This window comes from Phyllostomus hastatus, unplaced genomic scaffold, assembly GCF_019186645.2.
Source record: "Phyllostomus hastatus isolate PE091 unplaced genomic scaffold, TTU_PhHast_1.1 phas_scaffold_78, whole genome shotgun sequence".
In the NCBI taxonomy this organism is placed as follows: Eukaryota; Metazoa; Chordata; class Mammalia; order Chiroptera; family Phyllostomidae; genus Phyllostomus; species Phyllostomus hastatus.
In genome coordinates, this window is record NW_025334041.1 from 15,754,505 (window position 1) to 15,778,340 (window position 23,836).

Consider the following 23,836-nt stretch of genomic DNA (forward strand, 5'->3'; position numbering starts at 1 on the left):
AGAGCACTAAACAGAATGAACTATGTGCTGTCTGCACTGCATGGGTGAACCCCACATGCATACATGGAATGGAAGGAGCCTGACGTAGATGGGTATAGAACTGTTTGGGGGTGTGAACTCATCTGATGCTCAAACACAGACAAAGCCAATCTCTGGTGATAGAGCAAGGACAGCAAGGCAGCCTTTGGGCTGGAGTGGGGAGCGTATATTGACCAGTAAGGGGCATGAGTATCCTTCTGGGGCACTGGAAATATTCTGTACTCTGACCTGGGTGGATATATGGGTGTACACAAAGGTAAAACTCCACTTAAGGTTAGTACATGGCACTGTATATACGTTATACCTCAATAGTGAAGACAAGAAAGACCCTGTACCTTGTCTTCTGTGGACTGGCCCAGCTCTTCGCTGACGAGGGCATTGCTGGGCTGCATCTCCAGCAAAGTTCTGAAGAGGGTGTTGGACGTCACTGTCAGGAACTCTATCTCCGCGTTTGGGTGCAGGCCGTACAGCGCTGGGCTCTCTGGAGGAAGCATCTCCTCTACGTACTGGTGGTAGCCTGCATAATCCAGATTCGGCGGGGCTGCAAAGCCTGGTGCCAGCATCAGTTCATCTTCGATCTCCAACCACAAGGGAAAAATCAGTTATTCCGAACTAAACAGGCATTGATCTTTGCTTCCCGAACACTTTGAGAATGCTGGCAAGCAGCCCTGGCAGGTAGCAAGCTCTCTCAAATGTTTCACGACCCTCTCATAATCCATCGTTCTGCTCTGAGTGTGGCACCAGGCTGACTCTAAGAGGAGCCCCAAGAAAGCACCTGAAGCCTCTCCCTAAGAAGAACTGGTCTGCAGTTTGCGTGGGGCAACGGGAAACATGCACACACAGGAAACAAACAGGCGCTGCACCACCCTGTTGATTGGTCGCCCTGTCACAGGCTTGAAGTCCTTGATTCTCTCAAACATCCTCCTTTGCAGAGAGAAATCGAGAGAGCGTTAACGTGCCCAGGCAGATGTTTGATTTTAATCTTAATTCCGAATGCATTCCGGTGTGACTCCATAGGCTATGCTTTCCCAGTGTGCAGACTTTCCACAGCACCGCCTCAGATCATGTTACATACGAATTCTACAAACATGCACGGTTGTATGTGCATATATTGAAAAATGTGTGTCTAAGTAATATTTAAAGAGCAGTATATATTAGGAGTCAGATCAGTGCCACCTGCCCATGACTTTGAGCTACGCAGCAAAGTCCGTGTTGTTCACTTAAAGACCCACAGACCCTGGGGCAGTTGCTGGCACACGCCGGCGCTCCGTGCAGAGCTGTGAAATGAATGACAGGCTGCAGTAGTGAGGCGTTCACCATGCCCGTCCGCTTCATTATGGCGGGGGTGGGGGCAGGGGCAGACACTTCATGGAGAGGCATGTGTGGTGTGGGAATGTAGCTTTCCAAAATGTAATGAAAGCATTTCTGGGCCTGAGTCTCTGAGCTGCTAGAAACAGAGAATCAATCAAGCACTTAGAATTTTCTAGTATGATCTCAGATTTTTTTTTCTGATTGTTCTTTAAATTCCCTGGGGCCATTACACTGTTTTCATTTTCCTAGTCTGTCTGGCTGTAAGTTCTATCTAATGAACTTTTAAATGTGTAAGGGGATGCAATTTTTAAAAAAAAGCTACAGCCAACAAAATGTAGCTATTCTATGCCTAGATTTTCTCAATCATTTTCCTAAATTGGGGGTTCTTTCTGTCATGGTGTCTGTTGTGCCACCTGGTCCCCTCACCATCACCCCAAGACAAAGTGGATATTCACAGACTCTTACTCAATAGTATGTACTGATCCCACAAATTCTTATTCAGTAATATGCATGGTCATCTAGTATAACCCAAACAAGCCTTGGAAGTTTGAAAGATTCATACAGCTTACTCCCTAAGGAATTCAGTCTAGTGAGGGATTTTCTGCACAATCACCGCATCTGTGAGCAGTGAGTTTGCTCCTTCCTTCTCAAACCTGCAATCCCAGATTTCCCAGGCAGCCTATGTCCTCCGAGACGATGCACAGTTGCTGTCTGTGAATTCCAAAAGGCATTTTAAATGTCTGAGTCAGCACTTCTGGTTTGATTTTGTCAATCAGAATCTTTTTGGGAGGATTTTCCAGTTTAGCCTCTTGTGGTGCCAGAAACAGAAACCCTGACCCAAGGACAGAGCAGCCTGGACTGCCTTCACCAGCAGTCACCATGGTTTGTTTTAATCACTTATCCACATTTTCTTTTCTTTCCCACTTAAGGATCAGAATAATCAAAATTTAAACTTCACCTGCTCAGGGTGAGCAAAACAAAACCATGAAGGATACTTAGACTCATCTTATTAGCCTCTGATGGACACATTAGCCAAAAAACAAATGTGGGCACAAAATATGAATAATAAAACCACAAGTTGGAATAACCATTTTAAACCAAACTTCATTTCCTACAAACGGGGACTTGGGCCTCCCCTGTTAGTGTTCACTAAATGGCTGCAAAAATTTGAAGAGCCACTGTTAACTGTCCTTCAATAAAGACAAACAGTTAAAGCTGGTTTCAAGCACAGAAACTAGCCAAAGAGTGGAACTGCTTAAAGAGGCCGCAGTGCGGATGTGGCAGGAGCTGGACGTTTGAATGCACGGTTGTACGATGCTGCTGGGCAGTCCAGGCCGTGCTCTCTGGAAGGACACCCAGGCAGTCTTTACACACATGTGAGGGGTGCCGTTTGCATGTTAGGCAATGAGCAAAGCTCAGGAATACGCCAACACAAAGGAAAAGGCTTAAGGTTTATAGCCAGACAGACCTGGCTCAGTTCCCACCCCTGAATAGTTTGGTGGCCTCAAAAGTGACAGTTTATCTGAGTTTCAATCTCTTTGTCAGTAGACTGAGACTTATACTAGCTTCTCGCTCTGCCCCTGACCTCCACCATCACTCGGAGAAATCAGCCTCTTTAAAGGTCATGCACCACCACTGTTTAGCTTCCCTGTCTCCATGGTAACCTGTTCCCAAACCTCTTCCGAGGAGTGACTTCCGATGGTGCTCAGTGGAAAGAGTCTTCCTGACCTGTGAGATTCTGCTCGTTTAGAACTCAGGAGAGATGAGGAGACTCACAATCGAACGAAACAAGTAATAATCACACGGCAGGACGGTATTTGCTCCTCTGCATTGTTTAACATTATTAAAAGTAGTAAAAAAACCTGTCCCCAATTTGCTGCATTAGACTGCACTACACTATGTTTTCTGATACACCATTATGTTACTTCTCGAGGGAGACTTGAGGAAGGCGATCAAAGCTGTGTGCTGTTTTATGGAATGGAATCCTCAGAGAAACTGCACACGGGAGGCTGTCCGACTGGGCGTGGAGATGCCATGGTGCAGGGCACCCTAGGTTTCCAAGAAATAACCATGCCTTGGCCATGAGCCAGGAAACCTTTTCAGACAGAGAGAACACGCAAAAAGTGTGGCCACCACTTGGCTACTTCAACACAGACAAACAAGGGAGTCCTTTTGCCAGAGTAGACAGCCCTGGCCGTGAACCACATAGGCACTCGGTCTGCAGAGACATCAGGAGGGGAAGACGGGCAATGGGCAGAGGGCGCCTGGTCCCTTTCAGCTCCAATGCAGGGCTGCTCCTCCCTTTCCTCGCAGAAGGAAGAACTGGGTTCTCAAGTCTCCACATTTTTCTTGAGTGCGTATTTAGTTAGAAGTTAGTGATTAAAATGTAGAAGACTCCATGGTTCCTGTGACAGGGAATAACTACACATTTTACTAATTTCAGTGTCCTCAAACTGAAATCAATGCACCTGTCTTCTCTCTAGAGCTCCTGCCCATGACAATGGAGTGACCTAGGGCAAACTTTTTTGTCTGTACAATGGAGTACCAGTGCCCTGGCCAGGAGACTAAGTTGGTTGGAGTGTTGTCGGGTTCCATTCCCGGTCAGGGCACATACCGAAGTTGCGGGATCCATCCCTGGTCAGGAGGCGACTGATTGATGTTCCTCTCACATCGATGGAGTGACAGTGTCAGTCCTGCATACCTCACTCGGCGACCCCAAAGACCACGAGTCAGTGTATGTGAGAGGGCTTCACCTGGGCACCCACTCTCCCACGTGCACAGAAATCACCTGGGTGGGCTTGTCAAGGTGCAGATTCTGATCCTATACATCTGGGATGCAGCCCACAACTTTGCATTTTAAACAGATTTCCAGCACCCTTGAAGGTGGACCAGAATGTACTCACAGAAAGCCAAGAATACTTTTAACACTTAAGAATTATTAATATAGCCCAGGTTGGCATGGCTCAGTGGATTGAGTGCTGGCTGGCCTGTGAACCAAAGGGTCACTTGTTCGATTCCCAGTCAGAGCACATGCCTGGGTTGCTGGCCAGGTCCCCAGTGGGGGACACCTGAAAGGCAACCACACATTGATGTTTCTTTCCACCTCTTTCTCCCTCCCTTCCCTTCTCTCTAAAAATAAATAAATAAAACCTTTTTAAAAAGAACTATTCATATAACGATATTTTAAAAGTTCTTACCAGAATTTTCTCCCCAGTGAAATGAATGTTTAAATATGTCTTACCAGAGATGGATTCATGAATTCTTCTAAATACACCTGGCACAGTTTGCGGTCCCAGTCGTCGGTGATGTGGCCCCCATACATGATCTCACCAAAAAGGTACCGGAGGTCTTCCCACGGGACCTGAGGGGAAACCACGCGAATGTTCACTTCTGGGCCCAGGGCATCTGCTTCAGAGGGCTGGCTGGGCGGGAGGCACGCGCCTCTCCACAAGCCCCTCTACCCCTATGACCCCCAAGCCCCCACCAACGGGAACATCTAAAAGAGGCGCAGGCTCCATAGTGCAGGGCTCGGAGCACTGGCCTTGTACAAAGAAGTTCAGAAAGCACCTGGGCTTCTGCATCGACTTCCTTGAGACAAGCATTTTCAGTGCGTTCATACATGCAGTGACCAGTCACTAACAATGAGCTTTTCATGCAGATTTCAAAGCAAACTGACTTAGTGCTAGAACATGTCATGCAGGGAGAGCTTACACATTCAAAATCTCAGCCAAAAGTCACTCAAGGGAATTGGTTCCCAGGGCCTTGGAGGTATGGCACGTTTTTATGGTCTGACTTGGGAAAAGAAAACCACACAGTTTGAATCTGGGGTATATTCTGAATTCCTTCCACTTCCAAAAGTTCACGCAAACAAATCCGCTTGCCACAGGCGGACCCGAGGGCCCGTGTTACCTACCGCCCGCCCGGCCTGCCCAACAGTCAGAGAGCGGTAACTAATGACCGCACCACGTCTTACTCCAGAAATCACTCTATCTCCTCTTTGTTTGGCTTAGCAGCGTTTGAAGTCTCTCTTTGCCACCCTTTAGCTTCCTCTGGGTTTGCAAAACATGCCAGCTTGTGATGAAGCCTTTTCAGACAGGAACCTTTATACCCTCGGGGGCAATACACCGCCTCCCAGCAGTTCAAGTAAAAACTTAATTACAGCCTTCCTTTGTCGCGTGACGTGACAGAGCCAGTAACATGGCTTCAGCTAGCCCAACGTGCTCGCTCCGAGTCTGGGTGAGTGTGAATAAATGCACCTCACATATGTCTTTCTTCTCAGCTGGTTTGAGGTGAATGAAAAATAAAGAAGAAGTGGCTACACGGCACCCGCACTCTTGCTCTCCACAGCCCCGCGGACAACCTCCCTAGAGAGCCGAGGGCGCTGTCAACAAACACTTGCTCATTTTATTTCTCATTCTGATTACCTTTAATTTATGGCTGGTCTACAGCTCACCATCTGATATGTATCTCCCTCAAGATTTTAATCAGCGAGGGGGGATCTGTCCTTTTTAATAAGTGATTCTGTAACTTAATTCACCAATCCTTGTAACCTGCCTGGTGATGTGTGGCGAAGGATTGAGGTCAGGACATCTGAGAGACAGGTGAGTGTGCTGAACATCTAAGGCTGTGCTGATCTAGAACAACTCCAGGCAGGGCAGAGGCGGGGTGGGGGGGGGGGGGAGGTGGAGAGGGCGGGATTCAAAGGCCACAGGGTGCTGCCCAGTCTGAGGATGCCAGAGCTGGAGAGGAACACACACGTCAACTCCTCTCTTTCTCCCCTTCATTTCCGTCTCAATGGTGTACAAGATTCAGCGGACACAGGACCAAACTGTGGGTCAACCTCACGAGACACTTAGGAAGGACTGGAATGAAAGTGTCAAGTGGTCCATTTTCTTTTCTGCTGAGAACTAATATAATAGTCAGTTGTCTGTGCAAGGTTTAAAACAAAATATGCTAAGATCAACAGACAGTATGATTTTTAGAAGGGTCAAAACATGCTCAAGGTATATATATGCAGCTCTACTTTTTAATATTATAGATTTAAAAAATGATGGCTATTGAATATTGATGATTGCATACTATAATAAGGCCATCGGCTTTGGGCACCACTCATTTGAAGTGTGTTTCTTGGGAGGACACGCCCGTGTCCTGGACCAAGTACATGTGAGTACATTCTGATGGCCGTCAAGTCACCTTTGAAGCTTGAGAAAACTTTGTTAACAAAAATTGTACCACGGTTACCCAGAGAACATAAACAGTCCCTTATACACAGAAAAATGGATGAGTTATTTGAAAGGCCCTTTACAGAAATTGTGGCCTAAAAGCACAGCACCTGGTTGGTTTTGACAAATAGATCTCGAATTTAACTTAACGGAAAAAAGTCCCCCGTATGAGAACCAAGCCAGAAAATTCTTACAAATGATTCCTTTTTGAAATCCAATCATTGAGTTTATAAGAGTTTACACAAATGTTCTTGATGAAGCACTGCCGTTCCCATCTGCAAAACACATTTTACCTGCGCAATAAAATCATTCATCTACCTTTACCTTCAAATCAAGGGGAACATTACTGAGAAAGTCACAACAAGGTGGCATGCCTAATACATAATAATGACATATGCAGGAAATGCACCATTATTTATCCTGGTGACGCGCTGTAAATTGCTTCCATCATCAGGACTAATTGTAGTAATTATTAATGCAGTGTTATGAACTGTCAGAATTGCTGTATGTAATTACATTTGTGCAAATGCTTCATTACCTGCCTAATGAATCTGGCATCTATGCACATGTAAACCACTGTTTTTGTTAACATAATGAAGGACATTTTTTTTTTTTTGTGCACGAAGCTGCTGGTGTAGAACTGTTTTGACCTATCTTAGGAAGTTCCAGCATCCACTCGGAGGAAGCCTCTGATCTGGTTTATTTTCACACTCGGCCGACGATGGAGACAGAGTGTCAGCCGTTTTATTACAGCTTCCACAGAGAGATGGTGGTCCGTTCTGATAGCGCCCAAAGACGGACAGAGTCGGGCCACTCCCCGGAAGAGGTTGCCCGACCACTGGCTCTTACGTGAGGGTTCGCCTCTAAGTAGTTGTAGAGGACGTCGGCACAGATGGTGAGGTCTCCGGGACTGAAGGGGTAGCTGCGGCTCCAGCCTTGGGGGCCGAACCTCAGTCTCCCAGCCACGCAGGCGTGGAAATAGCACAGAGCGAAGAGGATGCCTTTAAACTCCTGCTCCTTGGAGCACACTTCGAGTGTATCCTGGGAGGAAAGAAAGACGTTCCGTCACTTGTCTGTATGGTGTCTGAGCGCAAGGGTCTGAGCTGTCAATGATCCTGTGGAGGATGACGGGGGAGACCTAGAAGGGAGCTGGCCTGCAGTTTTCAGCAGGGCCGCCTATCCTACCAGAGCACTGGGGGAGACTACTGGTGTTCACCCGTCTGCTGATTTAAGAGGAACACTTTTATTTTGCTTTACTTATTCTTCTGAATGCTTCAAAGTTCACTAGAAAATGAGACAAATGCATTTCAACTAGCAGGAATACTGCGTGACATCGTTTCCCCCTGCAAAATTGTCCTTGCAGAAACTGGATGACGAAAGGACACCATCTTAGTTTCATTATACTCTTTGCCCCTGGTTTCACAGTGATACAGATTCTCTGGGCACATGGCCACCCACCAAAAGACCATTTCCCAGTCACCCTTGCCAGACGCACTATAGAACCAAGTTTTTGCCAACAGAATTTGAGCAGAAACGATGTGTCTAGCTTAGTCATTAACTTAAATTGTTTTGCCCTGATTGTCACTCTTTTCCTTTTTCTGTGGGCTAAAATGATGATGACTGGACAATCACAGAAGCCATCGTTAGGTATAGCGGAGGCACCCATCAGTTTGGGCGTGTGGCTGATCCCAGGGAACAGAGCTGCCAATTACGTACGAGAGAAAATACCTGGTTTGAATCACTATAATTTTGTGCTGACCCTTAACTAATGTAACCACCACAACAAATGGTTTCCTTCCAATGAACTAGAAGCAAAATTCACCATTGGGATGATAGAATGGCATATGGAAGATTAAAAATATATATATATATATATATATATGTCCAATAGACTAGATCTGTATGGCTGTTTTGAAAATTCAGACGGAAAGCAGAGCCCTGGTATGACTATCTGATATGGTTATGGCCCCAACAGCTGTTGGGAACCGCCCTGACTGGTATCAGAACCTGAAACCCCCACCTAGGCTAAGGCTAAGGGAATGCCCTTGGAACCGTAAGCCAGCAAGGAGACAAAAGCTTACCTCCCTGGCAGGAACGCTGCTTCTGCGGCTTCATTCATAACTGAACCCCAAAGCGTGGTCGGTTAGCCAATTATGGGTAAGATTCCCCAAGGGGGGAATGACTTAAGACAGGCACGATCACGTGGGAGGCCCCCCAAAAGAAGGACTTTGGGGCTGCAGCAAAAGGGGGTGATGGACCCTTGCTCCTCGGCTTTGACATAGCCTGAGTTCTCCTCGTCTGGGAGAAAATCTCCTTATCTCTTGGTTGCCTTAGTTCCCGTGCTCCACCTAAGCCTGAAACAATGACAGGGTGGTGCAGCTCTGTGCTGAAAAGGGCGGGTTCCCCGGGTGATCAGGCCTAAGAAAGAATATGTAAAATCCTGTGAAACCTTCTTTGTTTAGAATGCTCTCAGTTGAATGAGAAGGGTCCAAGGAGGAAGTTAGTTTGTTCCTCAAAGTCTTACAGCTCTTTGACCCCGACTCAAAATAGACCCCCAGAGTTCCTTGTTATCTATTATTCCTTACTTCCCCCTATTGAGTACTGTACTTTACTTGAATTATTATGCAAAACGAGCCCAATAAAAACAGGTTTGGATGGTAAATCGGCGCGCTCCCCACTAGAGGGGGTGGCCATTGCGTCCCTACTTCTCCACAGAAACTGGTCTGTCTCTGTGCATGTTTTTTCTCGCGTTTCGTCGAGCCATCCGCTGCGTTCCGTGATCACTGCTGGCTGGTGACCCACGCATCATCAAACAGCTATAAAATTCAAGCTAAAAAATTGCCATCTGCCCTGGCTGGCGTAGCTCAGTGGATTGAGTGCGGGCTGCGAACCAAAGCATCGCAGGTTCAATTCCCAGTCAGGGCACATGCCTGGGTTGCAGGCCATGGCCCCCAGCAACCACACATCGATGTTTCTCTCTCTCTTTCTCTTTCTCCCTCCCTTCCCTCTCTAAAAATAAATAAAATCTTAAAAAATATATTTAAAACTGCCATCTGACATATGGCTTAAATGCAGTACTTTACCATCTTCAGATGCGGCAGTTCTGTGAGGCAAACAGGAAAAGTCAAAAACCTTCAGCTGAGGTTGGGCAGCAGCAGAAGATAAGGCCAAAGCTGCACCTTCCTGCCTTGCCCTTTAAAATGGTCAGAGTACAGCCAGTCAACATGTAAAACGGATCTGACAGCTTGGGCCACCTGTAGAGTTATTTAGCATTTTCGGAATTCGGAGCTGGTCTCCCAGGGAACTTCTGGTAAACGTTGAAACCAAGACCAGAATTGTCCTCTGGCCTAGGACCAGAAGAGCATTTTAGTTTCTTTCTGCATCTCTTTCATCAGAATCCAGAGCTACCAACAAATATAGTTCTAGGATTGGCCAGGCCACATACAGTGCAGACCCAGCTAAGTCACCGGGAAATTTCTAGGTAACATATGGGGTTTGGACATGTACCATCCTTAAAAATAACTTTTCTACAGCTAAACATCAAATAAAAGGCAAGCTTGTGAACGCAGGAAAGAGAAACCATATGACTAAGTACATTAATTCCATCTATGTTTCACATAACCAACTCAGTTTTATCCTCACTAATAAAAAAAAAAATCACAAGTCAATGTCCATTTCATTGTGCCATTGGAATAATATAGGAATCAGGCTTTCCCAAGAAAAAGTATGAGTCTACCCTGACATCCCACATTTCAGGTCAGTCGTATTTTTATAAACTGAGTCATGGGCAAATAAATATCAGGGAGTATACCAGCAGCACTGGGAACAGAGAATGGGCATCAACACATAAAAGTGTTGTGTGCACACAGATGCCACTGCTACATACAGTTATTTGTTTTTGCTGCAAATCTTACAGAGACTGAACTCCATATTCTTACTTTAAAAATGTTCTCTGGGGATGCAAGGAGTCCAAACAGTACTCCTTTATGACTCTTCTTCAAGAAGTAGATGCTATTGAGCTGAAAGAGACATGTGGACAGCATCCTACAAAAAAAATAGTTCTTTACAGCTTGTTCACTAAGTGATTGTATTTACATAAACATTTTGCAATACTGAGGGTAATAAAGAACTAATAATAAATGAACTGTGTTCAATATGAAGACATGTGTCAAAGTTTGGAGATAAATTCCGATTTTGGGAAAGATTAAAAATACAGATTTAATTGGATCTGAAAATTAAAGAATGCAAAACAAAAACACCCAAACAGAATAGTTAACTTGCCTAGATCCTTTGGGTGCTTTTCTCATTTGAGAAGAGAGTTAACAGGAGTGACTGGATTCATTCACCTAACCCAAATGAGTATCTGGCAGGCCTCAGCAAGATAGGGTCAGAGCAGCAGCACAGAACGCCCAGGGTGATTCAGGGGGATTTTGGGAAAGGAAGTCATCTGTCATAGAAATCAATAATTGCCTGCCCTAAAATGTCTCCTCATTGACTTTTAGCTGAGCTTATGTCTGCCCAAGATAAATGTACTTTTCCCAGCCTCTCTTGCAGCTAGGTTAATGCAAAGTTTGAACAACGAGATAAAAGAAAGATTGTGTATTAATTTGTAGAAAGCATCTTTAAAAGACACCAAACATGTTCCTTTTGTCATCTTTTTAAAAAATATTTTATTTTTGGCTTTAGAGAGAGGGAATGTGAGGGAGAGAGAGAGAGCGAGAAGCATCGATTGGTTGCATGTGCCCCAGGGGACCAGAGCTGCACCCCATGCATGTGCGCTGACTAGGAATTGAACCCTGACCTTTTGCTTCATGGGACAATGCCCAACCAACTGAGTGACACTGGCTGGGGCCCTTTGTCATCTTTGTTCCTTCTTTCATCCTATTGTTGGGAACATGGATTTGGGGGCTGAACTCTCATGGGCACCTGAGACCATGGCAGGCCCATCCCAGAGATGATGGAATAGGAAACCCGGGAAGAAATTGGGTTGTTGACTACTTTGTGGTGACACAGATGAGCTCTAAATGATCCACTTCCAGAAATCCCACACGGCAGAAATACCTTTTAACCTTGTTTAAGCCACAGCTTTTTAAAAATACTTTTTTCATCAATAGCCAACCATAATTTGAACTGATAAAAGGGTGCTGGGGACCTATTCACAGGGAGCCAGGAGCACAGGCTCACGCCCATGAATTTCATAATCTGAGTAGAAACCACATCTTGTTTTCGAACATAATGACATGTCAGCATTCATAAAAGACCCTTAACAATTTTTTATTTTCTTGAAACTTTCTATTTGTGTGTTTTATTTGGGCTAAAATAAGTTTGATGGCAAATTCATTTAGTGAATCACTTTGATTACCTTTTATTTTGCTACTCATGATTAAATTCAGTCTTAATATCTCAAAGGATTCTTTTCAATAGATAAGAAATAATATTCCCCTTGAAGTTCTTCAGAATCTTTCCAATAAATGTGACCTTCAGTTACTAAAAGTAGTTTTTCAGATAGCAATGAAAAGAACTGATACTTTTACAAATAAACTAGAACTAGTGGTTTTTGGCTGGAGAAGGACTTCATTCACAGGCTCTGTGGAAAGCTGTTTATCCCTATGATTATATGCATCACAGTTTTTAAATGTGCACTTCCCTGGGGAGAGTGTCCAGAGTTTTATTAGATTATCAGAGGGGTCCTTACCAAAGAGAAAAGAAAGCAGAAGGACAGTTAGACTGAAGCATATTTGTTCGTGAAATGCTCACTTTTCACGAATAAAGATGATTGCTTTAGGGAGTTAGATAAATCCTATTTCAATATATACCTACAAGATCCTATTTTGTAGTAACTTTGAGAATGTCATAAACAGGCAGACATTATAAATTGAGGGACAATTAAAAAACAAATATATGTCCACCCCAGTTCACAAAAAAAGCATACTGCAAATATGTAATTGATTCAGCAAGATTTTTTGAGTGCCTTCTGTTTACACAGTCTACTGTATTTATATAGGCTACAAATTACTCAATTATTTAATGAAGTAATTAACTGTTATTTATCAAAACTATATTCTCAGGTAGCTAATTATAATAATTCCTTCATAACATGGGTTTGGTATTGGCCCAGGGGGTACTGGAGAAAAAGGTAAGCAAGCATGCGTGCACACTCACACGCACTCACATCAAGATTTCACCTCATCCCCCTGCACAAGGTGCATGAACAGGTGATGTTTCCGTGGTCTCGCGAGAACACCCTGCCTTCGGCGTCAGACCAGGCTCCCTCTGTGTCCTTACCTGATCGAAGTTGTAGAGAGCGGCATGTAAATTGGCCAGCATTCCCGTGGGGGGTTCATTAGTGATCTTAATGGAATTTTCCAGGAGTCCCTGAGGGATGATGTGCTCACTTGGTGTGGGTGCAGTCTCGGCGCTCATGAAAACCCTGTAGTCTCTGTGGCTTCCTTGGCTGAATCTTTCAATGAGTTTCTCCAAGGTTCCCAGCCACTTGGCTACCAAATGGACATTCTGAAAGATAGTATGATTTATAATTCCCGTGAAACCCAAGTATATTACTTAAATTATAGGATTACCACATTTTCCAATGTATCAGTGTGTTGGTAACTCAGAGAATCGTGATTTAAATGTTCTTTTATTATCATGTTAGGAGAACAGAACAAAACAGGATTGAACGGTAAACAGTGAGTGCTCCAGTTCACCACAGGCTGTCTGTGTAGACCCAGATCTCCTTCCAACACTTACCTGCTTCCAACTCCCACCCATTACTTCCGAGATGGGGTTGCCTGATCCTCTTCTTTGTTACAGTTCAAACCCAGTTACTGAGACTTACATGGGTTTGTTTAATCGAGTATAAAAACTAAAGGCCAGAAATGTACCAGATCACACACTTCATTATTTCTGATGGATGCCTCCTCTACTCAAACTCCAATGCATCATACTATGGACTCAAAAGGATGTGAGGGATGAAAGGCTAGCTGAACGAGAAAGCAACCAATCTTTTTAAAGATGTTCCATGTATTCTGATCATGTTATTTGTCTTAAATTCTAGAGCTGTCAGAAATCACACAAGAAAAAAGTGTCACCACTATCACCACTACCACCACTTTGATTTTCAGTTTCGGGATTCACAGATCTGCTCCTCTGATACCAAGCAGCCCCCGGTACAGCTCGGTGCTGGGAGAGAAGAGTGAGGCGCACCTCACATGCTCCCTGGCTTTGAGAAGCCAGTACAGGGCCTGGAACTTCACCCCCAGGGATGTGTCTTCATTTCCAGCAAAGGAAAATGTTTATGATTTTAATGGCTACAAAAATACAGAGAGAGAAGGCAAACAGGGATGGGAACAGAAGTGCAGGTGTCTTTCTTTGAAACAGTTTTGTTGTAAAAAGACCCACACCGATTCATGGGTTCCTATGATGAGGTTATTTTTCTCCTTGGCAAATATTGAACATTGGAGGTGTCACAAGCTGGATTATGCCCCCCCCAAATCCATGTGTTGAAGTCCTAACCCTCAGTGCCTCTGAATGTGACTACCGTTGGAACAGGGTCTTGAAAGAGGTCAGTAAGGCTAAATACAGTCATGAGAGTTGGCCTTAACCCAATACGGCCGGTGTCCTTATAAGAAGGGCCGATCAGGACACATAAACAGAGAGAAGACCATGTGAAGACACAGGGAGGAGACAGCCACCCACAAACCAGGGAGAGAGACCTCAGAATACACCGGCCCTGCCAACACCTTGATCTCGCACTTGTAGCCTTCACAACTGTAGGAAATTACATTTCTGTTGATCAAGCCACCCAATTTGTGATACTTGCATAGGGCAACCCTACACTATACATTTATACACTAGATGAGGGCTCTCCCTAAATTTCCCCTCCTACATGCTTGCTACTAAATTGTAACAAGAGTACTTTTCACACCTAATTGTGTCACTCACACAAGTCAGTAGACCAAAACAATAATAAAACCTGTTTCGCCAGCTCAAACACAGGTGTGGGCAAAAGTAAGCTTACAGTTATGAGCATGCAAAACACACAGAATTAATGCTTGTGCTATTATTTATTAAGTATTGCATTATCTGTATCACGACTGTAAACCTACGTTTGCCCACTGTGGACGTCCCAATTCCCTATCTTATGGACTACAACAATCCCTCACTTGAAAAGTTCACTTGAAACAAATGTAAACATGTTGTAGGTGGTGACACTGGAGTCAGGGGCCCGGGAAACCTCCCAGGGAGCCACCACTGCACACGGGCACTTGGGGGCCCCGCCTGGGGGCCCTTCTCGAGGATGCTGGCTTCGGCACCGGCGAGACTCTTGCGCCCGTTTGCCCAAGGGCAGCAAGGCATGTGCAACAGTGTGAGTCAATCCACATACATTAAAAACCGCCCGTGTTTTGCCCACGAAAAATGATTTTTAAAACCCATTATGTTAATTCACAAACCATCTGTGATGAGATAGCTGTCAGCCTGCGCCTTTGTAATAGTTTTCTCTAGAGTGTCAGCTTTTGATAAAATGCTGGCTGAATATCCCTAGAGGGACTATATCGGATCATAGCCCTTGATCATTGTAGAGTTTGGTTAAGAACATATTACTATGGGCATACATATCTCTACATTTGATCATTTAAGTTAATGTAAATTACCAACAATATGGTAAGGTCCTATTTCAGTCTCTTTCTTCAAACTCTTGCTTTTCTTTTAACTGTCAATCAGAGAGGTACTAGAATCTCCCAGGAACTGGGATGACCAAAGGCCTGGGGTAGTCTCTCCTCTCCAATTATTCTGTGTGTGGGGAGGAATAGCAAGTTACATTCTAAGTTACTGGCTTACCACTAAAAACCAAAATCAAAGGTCTAGGACAGATTTCCCAAAGCAGATACTTCACAAAATAATATCTTTTGAGATTTTTTAAATGGTGGAACTTACAACTCACATTCTTGGAGGCCACCGGCAGCTTTGCACAGATCTGAACACAACAGAAACGTGTTACTTTGAATGCTATTACCCCTCTTAGGTTCTTGCCATTTTGAACAGCTGGAGGCTGGAGAACTCTCAAAGAACTCCTTCTTTGCAGGGAAGATCCCAGTGTCTACACAACTGTCGGAGGAACAACTGCCGTCTCTGAAAATAACACACCCTCCACTGCCAGCTGCCTGGCTATGGGAACCCCAGATGGGGACACAGCAGCCTGAGCAACCTCAGAAGGTGTCCTCTGAGCAGCAGGCAGCACTCTCTGGAAGACTATGTTCTGCTTGAAGACTTCAGGGAGCTCATTTATTTCAAGCAGAAATGCAAAATGCATCCACCTTGGATACTGGAGACACTAAAGAGGCCAGGTCATGTCTCCACAGGAAGGTGGCCACATGGGCCAGCTAGTGGGAAAGTGTCACTTGCTGCCAAACAAGCCTGGACTCAAGTATCAGCTCTGTGGCCCAGAAGCTCTCCAGACCCCTCTGAGCCTCCCTCGTCTCACCTTTGTAATGGGAACGATGGGAATGACATCATCTTGCATTGCTGAGATGACGTAACCTGACAGTTGCCTAGTAAAGCATCTGACACATGCGTGAGAACCTGTGGGAGACGGGTACAGCGAGCAGATCCAATGGCCATGCGCAGGCCTGCTGAGATAGCTGGCATGTCCTCCTGCAGAAGGAGTCCGGCAGCCTGGCTCCCAGGTGCCCCTAAAGCTGAGCTGGGTTCCATCAGTTGCCGGGTTCTTGCTACAATCCCTGGCCAAGGGAGCCATGTGGGGGACACTGGGTTATAGACTCTTGGACCCAGATAATGCTAGCCTGAAAACGGATACATCAGGTTGCCTATCTTAATCTTCTTCATTTACAAACAAAGAGAACGCTATGTAACTAGTTAGGGCAGAGCTGTAGCAGATAATACATAACCTTTAAAGCAAGGTGCAAATGAGAGCAAGCATGGCCGCAGTGCTGGCTTCTATACAAGCCTGCTTGTCTGCAAGCGCTACCGGAGTGTTTCAGAGATCTCTAAGTCAGGAGAATGATAGGGATCCCGCTAGTATTTTTAATTTTAGAGCACAATGCCTAGGAAATCCCTCAAAAGATGGCAACTATCCTTGTCAGCAGAGCCCCTAGCCACCCTGGGAGCTGTCACTAAAGCCGACAAAGTCTGTCAGACTCTCCAGATCACCAGGAGTCATGTGCAAGGACGGGCTGGGCAGCCCCCTGTGTCCGCACTCCGTGATGTCCATGAAAACGTAATACTCACTTGGAGTATGACCCAGTGTCCTCCGTTGGAAGCCTTCTCCAGTGCCCTTTCTGCCACTGTCTCCTGACCTTGTCCTAAAGACACGTTGTGGAATTTTCCCGAGTCAATGGTAAACCCAAGTCTTTTGCCTGTGGGGCGATACAACAGGGTGAGAGGAAAAGTGAATCGGGGAGAGGTGAGAACAGTGTGGAACTCTGTGGCCCGATGTCCATCTGCGGTCCCCTCTCTACCTTCTAGGTCACTCTCCTGCACAACCCAAACCACACCTCTGTCGTTTCAACAAGCAGCATTTTGAGCTCTCCAGAGCTGCCTCCTTGCAAGCATTAGCGAGGCGGGAGGAAAATCAGGTCCTCTGGTTTTGCCGTAATGACGCCTTTGACATTTTGATAGATGGCAAGCATTGTTACTGAGCTTTATAAACTCTTGCAGGAGTCGCAAAGCATTTCCCTCATAAAAAGGAGCAACATGTGGTAGATATCACATCGTTTTTTTTTTTTTTTGAAGGGATCGGCTCATTGGGAAAATGCAGGAGCCTCTCACCTTGCGAGGCCGCACTTGAATTGAGCACAGTCGGGTCACAGCTCTATTAACCTGGTGCTCTCAGCACGGGCCTCGGGGAATAGTAATCCAAAGCACAAAGCGACAGTGCCTTGCACAATCGAATAGACCTGCTCTAATGACCATTATTTAGTCACAGGAGGCACAAGATTACACGAGCATGGAGAAAATTGCCCTCTGGCCCTCATACAGTCAAAAGGTGGAAACAGTATAAAAGGAACGTGCATTATGCCAACCAGAGGAATGTGCCATTTCAACATTTCTTCAGACGGTACAGTATTATTAGTCTAACATTTTCCATACACTCAGTCTCCAACAAATGGGGAAAAAAAATAAAAGAAACGAAGGTAACTGTAAACTGCAAGGAAGGGTGGGTGGGCCTTGGGAGGGAGGCGGGAGGGCGAGCCAGCAGACCTCCCTCCTGGCCGCTCACCCAGGGCCTCGAGGTCTTTGAGGGCATCCACCCCCGGAGACAGGATGAAGAACACGGGCGTGGCGGGGCTGCTCTCTTCCAGGGCTTTAACTAAGTCCAGCCTGGTCCGCTCCACATACTTTGCACCCAGTTTCTCCTCCACGAAATTCCTGTGAGAAACAACAATGCAAAAGGCATGATCAGCGCTTGCTTCGGACATGCAGCGTGTCGCAGCTTGGATCGGCTTAAACCACAGGCACAGGAGGAAAGCAAAGCACGTGTTTTCACATGCGACGTTTTCTTAGAATGACAAGATGAATCCAACCAGATTTATGCAGTTGTGTTGGTGAGATCCTTCTCTGCTTTCGAAGTAAATCAGAAGCCTACATTCCACTTAGGGTAGGCTACTGAGACTCCTGCTCCAGTACCATCAGCCGCCTGCCTAAGGCTTTGTGTCCCCGCAACCCCCTGCCAGACCCCCCATTACTTATTAACAGTTCATTAGATTTGCCACAGTGCAATTTTCCAGCCTGCTGGGCTTATCACGAATATACAGATGCTTTTGGGGTGTTTCTAACATAGGGAAGCTCAATTAAGCAGGGATCCAGCAGCACCAGATTTAGCAGAGAGTAAGTTGTACTAAGCAGAATTAACTCATAAAGTCAGGTTCAGCAGAGGCGGCTGCAAAGGGAAAATTGGCTGAAACTAGACAAAGCAAAGGAAAAAAAACTGAGGCACGTGAATACTACTCAAGAAAGGGGAGCGCCCTAGGGGAGGAAGCTGCGAACTCTTCGGTTAGTGAATTCACATTAGAACACGACTTGTGTGAATTAAGCAGCCTATTACCATTTGGAAGCTAAAAGGGCCAAGAAAAAGGACACGTGAACCAAGAGGCAAACGGGGCTTCCTGCTTTTAAATTGAGCTGGTTGCAAAGTTACGGGACTATGAGTGTCTCCACGAAAGGAATTCGTTTTGGTTTGACATGTAAAATCTCTGGAGCCAAAATGCCACGCAGGGATAAAGACGATGGAAATGAACACTTGGATAATGCATGTTCCTGGCCTCTGAACTCTCTCTTCCTGAAGTATTTCCATTGGCTCCCTGTGTCCCCCGCAGATTTCAGAATCCATGTTTTCAGGGAGGATGTCCTGAACGTCTTCAGCAAAATTTAACAACAACATTGAGTACAATACCCACCCTTCAGCAGAATCACTTCTCACCAGCATGGACCATAAATGCCTCCAGCAGCTCCTCTTGGCCCCTAAGACTAAGTTTCCTCCAGGTGAACCCACATTTCCAAAGACGCCGACTGTCCCACCTGAGAGCGTATGTCATCCTGTCAGGGCGCAGTGCTCTCAAAATAATCAGCTTCTGTATTAAACTTTTCTTCTTCCATTCTTGCGGTAACTTTTCTTTTTCAGGACACTCGGATTCTACCCACTTCCTCCACTGCTTGGCAGATCCTTCCACATCTCGGTCTATGCCTCGAAATTCTTCCATAAGGGCTATTGCCTGCGACAGAACAGGGGACAGATAGGAATAGTTAATCTCGGGCATCTGCGATAAAGACTTGTGAGCGCATCAGATCCTATATAAGCGAGTTGTGCCGGACAGTGTTTATTCCTCTCTGGATTACTCTGCACCCTTCTCTGCCCTGCTGAGAGGTGATCTCAAAGAACCACTTGGACTGAGCTCCCTGGTTCTCTCGCCTGGTTGGGTCTGTCCAATAGGAGGCAATGACAAGAGGCTAGGGGGCTGGGGAGAGAGAGGTCAGGCTATTTCTCCCCCAGCTCGGCCCCTCTTGTGACACAATTTGGCGTGTTCCCCTACCGCATGCCGCAGCGCCTGCAGGTTGGCTTTCTCCCAGAACTTTATTTCTCAGTCATTTAGTAATGGCTCCTTTTCCTCCCTTTTTCTATCTGCATCCTTGCATTGATTCCCTTGTTCTTCTTCCATTACTATGAAAATATTCTCTACTCTCTGTTAAACTTTTTTTAAATCTCCTCTTTGAAAACCCCATCTGTTTTTTGCTGAGGCCCTGACTGATACACAATTGAATTTATAATTCTAAAGTATAATTTAAGTAAATTCTAATTAAAAATTATATTTTTTTAAATAAAAATCTAAATATACTATAAAATAAGGGATAAAATAGTTATTTTCAATGCATGGAAATGGTTCCTTCTTAGAAAAAAAGAGAGGGGTAAAGCTTAACATTATGATGAGTATCTTTAAAGAGTTCCAGAGCATTAGAATAAACAATAATAAAGAAACTAGATTCAGACAAATCCAAATAATGTTTATTTATATTCCTCGACTTCTTTTCAAAGGTCCTGAACACTATACATATTCATTAACAACTTTTCTGCCCATTACATAGGTCAGAAGTTCCTTTACTTTCAAGTAAGAAATCAAACAGTTGTATACCTGAAACAAATATACTATTGTGTGACCAATTATAATTGAAAAATAAATTTTAAAAAAGTAGAGCAAAAAATTTAGTCAATTTAGTAATAAAGATCAATTAAAAAACATTACATTATACAGCATATTTCTACAACTGAAATTCCATATGAGGTTTGTCTAGAAGGTATCCATCCATGTACTATGAAAAACAGAAACATTTATTGAGGAAGATACAATGTACAAGAAACATTGTACATAGGACAACACCTCAGTTCCCTTCAAAGTAGGCACCTTGGGACCTCATACAGTTCTCCCAGTCGCCATTAGCTACCTCATCATACTTTCTTGAATCTCATTGATGGTCTGTAATCTCTTCCCTTTCAAAGGTGATTTTAGTTTTGGGAAAAGCTAGAGGTTGCAGGGCTCCAAATCTCGGATGTAGGAGTGCTGAATCACCTGGGTGATTTAATGTTTTGCCATAAACCTCTGCACAAGACATGATGCATGAGCATGTGTGATGTCATGATGAAGCTGCCCATCACCATAGTTATGGCCTTCTGGATTATTGAATAGTTTCCACAGAGGAATGTTTAATGCAAAATTTGATGCAGATTCATTACTTTACTTGCTCAGTCATTCTGAATGTGACAGCCACACAGTACACATGTCACTCAACAGTGTCTACTGCCCCCACTGACTAGTACAGTGAAGTCATCATTGTTCACACATGTGCATTCCAGTCCACTCTCCTTGGCTGCCAGGTTAAATTGATATTGCGCAAATCATTCTCGTTGTATTAACAACGGCTGGACATTTTCTCAGACAGACCTCATATATCATTTCAATTTTTAAAACTACATTTCTATGTTTGAGAGAACTGAGACTGAAATAAGATTTAGAAGTTGAAAAGCTATGTTCCTAACATACCTTAATTGCACTCCATGACTGAGTGGTTAGGAAGTCGACGGGACTCAGGTACGTGTGTTCAATTGTGAATCGGAGCAGGAAATCCAATTCTACAGGGTCTATCTCTTTCTTTCTCAACAAAATCTTGAGAGTACACAAAATTGAAGACAGTCATTTCGTTTATACATCAAAATCACGACACAGGAAGCAGTCATGGCACAGTAGATATGATTAACTAGGCAGAACTGAGTGTTCTGAAAATTCCATTTAGAACGGACATATATCCATTCTATAGTTAAAATAAGGGAAAAGTTATGCCCCTGATTGCATCAGAAATCTAATAGCAACTAATTATGAAGCCTGATTTATTCCAATATTATGCCTATTATCAACATATTTGAAATATGCTTTCATATTTAGTCTTCTGCTATTACATCAAACTTGTCCTAAAATTTGCTATACAAGTGGAAAAAGCCTGAGATGACAATGGACTGAGTTACTAAACAGAAAGCAGAGCTAGTACTATGAGTTAGTCCTGGTGTAGGAGTTACATCCAAGATAATATGAGAATCACATAATGGAACAAACTTTAGACATTCTGATTACAGAATTGATAAGAAGACCATAGAATATTTTTTGGGGGGGGACACAAATGAAATATTCCTAATTTCCACATAAAAAACTTACAAAGTTAAACAGGTAAAATGCTTGAGTTTTAGACTATTTTAAAATTCTAGATATTTTCAAAATGTAATATGGGTGGTAACATACATGAAAATATTTTATTTTATTGGAAAATTAATTCTTAATCCAGTTTAATTTCTTTCAACAAACAACAAATTGTCCACAGACAATATGAAGCTGTGCTAAGCATGGATTGTCAGGATTTGAGAGAGATTGTAATTTATCCCTGGCTTCCAAGGGGAAGTTTTAAATAGATACACATGTCATGTGTTATCACTTCTGGTCCATTACTGTTTGTGAGCTATATGCATCAATGCAAAAATTTCAGCAAAAAAAAATCTGATTTAAAAAACGGCAGAAAAACTGCCTAGACATTTTTTCCAAAGTGGACATACAAATGGCCGACAGGTACATAATAAACTTCTCAATATCACTCATCATCAGGGAAAATGGAGATCAAAACCACAGTGAGATACCACCTCACACCTGTTAGGATGGCTATTGGCAAAAAACAAGAGAGGAAAAATGCTGGTGAAGAGGCGGAGAATAGGCAACATTTTTGCACTGTTGGTGGGAATATAAATTGGTGCAATCACGATGGAAAAGAGTATGGTGGCTCCTCAAAAAATAAGCAGAACCACCGTATGATTCAGCAACCCCACTTCTGGGCATACACTCAAAGGAAATGCAATCACTATCTCAAAAAGCTGCCTGTACACCCATGTTCACGGCCACATCACTTACAATAGCCAACACACGGAAGCAGCCTAAGTGGCCATCGATGGACGAAGGAATAAAGAAGATGTGGCACATATACAATGAGATAGTATTCAGCCACAGAAAAGGAAATCCTGCCATTAGTGCCCTTGAGAGAATTATACTCAATGAAGTGAGTCAGCGGGAAAAAGACAAATACTGTATAATCCCTCATGTATGTGGAATCTACAAGACTGAACTTACAGAGAGGACACATTGGTGGTTACCAGATGCAGGAGGCGGGGTGGGGGTGGGCATGAAATCGTAAAAGTGGTCAAAGGCATAAACTTCCAGGTGTAATATTAGTAAGTGCTGATGAGGCCATGTGCAGCATGGTAAGTATAGTTAATGATAATGTGTTGTACTTTTGAAAGTTACTGAGAGAGCAAATCTTACAAGTTCTTATCATAAAATAATTGTAACTATGTGAGGTGATGAATGTTAAGTAAATTTATTATGGTAACCATTTCATAATATTGGGTTGGCCAAAAAGTTTGTTTGTTTTTTCCATGCAATGGATCTAGTAGCACTCAGTTGTCTTTAACGTCATTTGAAACAATTTTGTTACATTGTGTTGTGACAGCTGTCATATCACTGTGCATTTAAAAAAAACTTAACAAAATTGGTGAATTTTTGTGTAGCCATTTTAATATTGAAGATGGAAGAAAGTATGCAACATTTTATGCATATTAAGTATGCTTTATTATTTCAAGAGAGGTAAAAACACAACAGAAACACAAAAGAAAAGGTTTGTGCAGTGTATGGAGCACATGCTGTGACTGAGTGAACGTGTCAAGTGGTTTGGGAAGTTTCGTGATGGAGATTTGTCTCTGGACGATGCTCCACAGTCGGATAGACCAGTTGAAGTTGACAGCGAGCAAATCAAGACATTAATTGAGAATAATCAACGTTTTACCACAAGGGAGACAGCTGACATGCTCAAAATATCCAAATCAATAAAGTTATTGGTGAAAATGAAAAATGTGTCTTATATTTTACAGAAAAAACTTAATGGACTCTTGTCCAACCCAATATATACATATACAATATATACATATTGAATAATTGGATTGTCCATCTTGGACTAATACAATGTTATACATTGATTATATCTTGATTATAATTTTGTTTTATAATGCTTTGCTCCTATTTATCACATACATTATAAAATGTCTACATCCATAATTGTTTTTATATTTTTTATATATTTTCATATAACCAAAAGGAATATATGAATACCAAAAATATGAATGGTTTATCATATTAATGGAAAGTATTTATAAAATGCCTTCTTTG

General features: G+C 43.7%; 1 protein-coding gene across 2 annotated transcripts in view; it reads right to left on the bottom strand.

Annotated features, from left to right (window-relative positions):
• DNAH11 (dynein axonemal heavy chain 11) overlaps positions 1 to 23,836 on the bottom strand; it is a 254,392-nt gene that overhangs the window by 9,132 nt on the left and 221,424 nt on the right. For both annotated transcript variants that reach the window (XM_045827575.1, XM_045827574.1), the window contains 8 exons: positions 21,122 to 21,244; positions 19,107 to 19,300; positions 17,809 to 17,957; positions 16,818 to 16,945; positions 12,858 to 13,085; positions 7,422 to 7,613; positions 4,592 to 4,711; positions 375 to 617 (listed from right to left, as the gene is read on the bottom strand). In XM_045827575.1, coding sequence (XP_045683531.1) covers positions 375 to 617; positions 4,592 to 4,711; positions 7,422 to 7,613; positions 12,858 to 13,085; positions 16,818 to 16,945; positions 17,809 to 17,957; positions 19,107 to 19,300; positions 21,122 to 21,244 — 1,377 coding nt within the window. The remainder of the gene's footprint in view (positions 1 to 374; positions 618 to 4,591; positions 4,712 to 7,421; positions 7,614 to 12,857; positions 13,086 to 16,817; positions 16,946 to 17,808; positions 17,958 to 19,106; positions 19,301 to 21,121; positions 21,245 to 23,836) is intronic.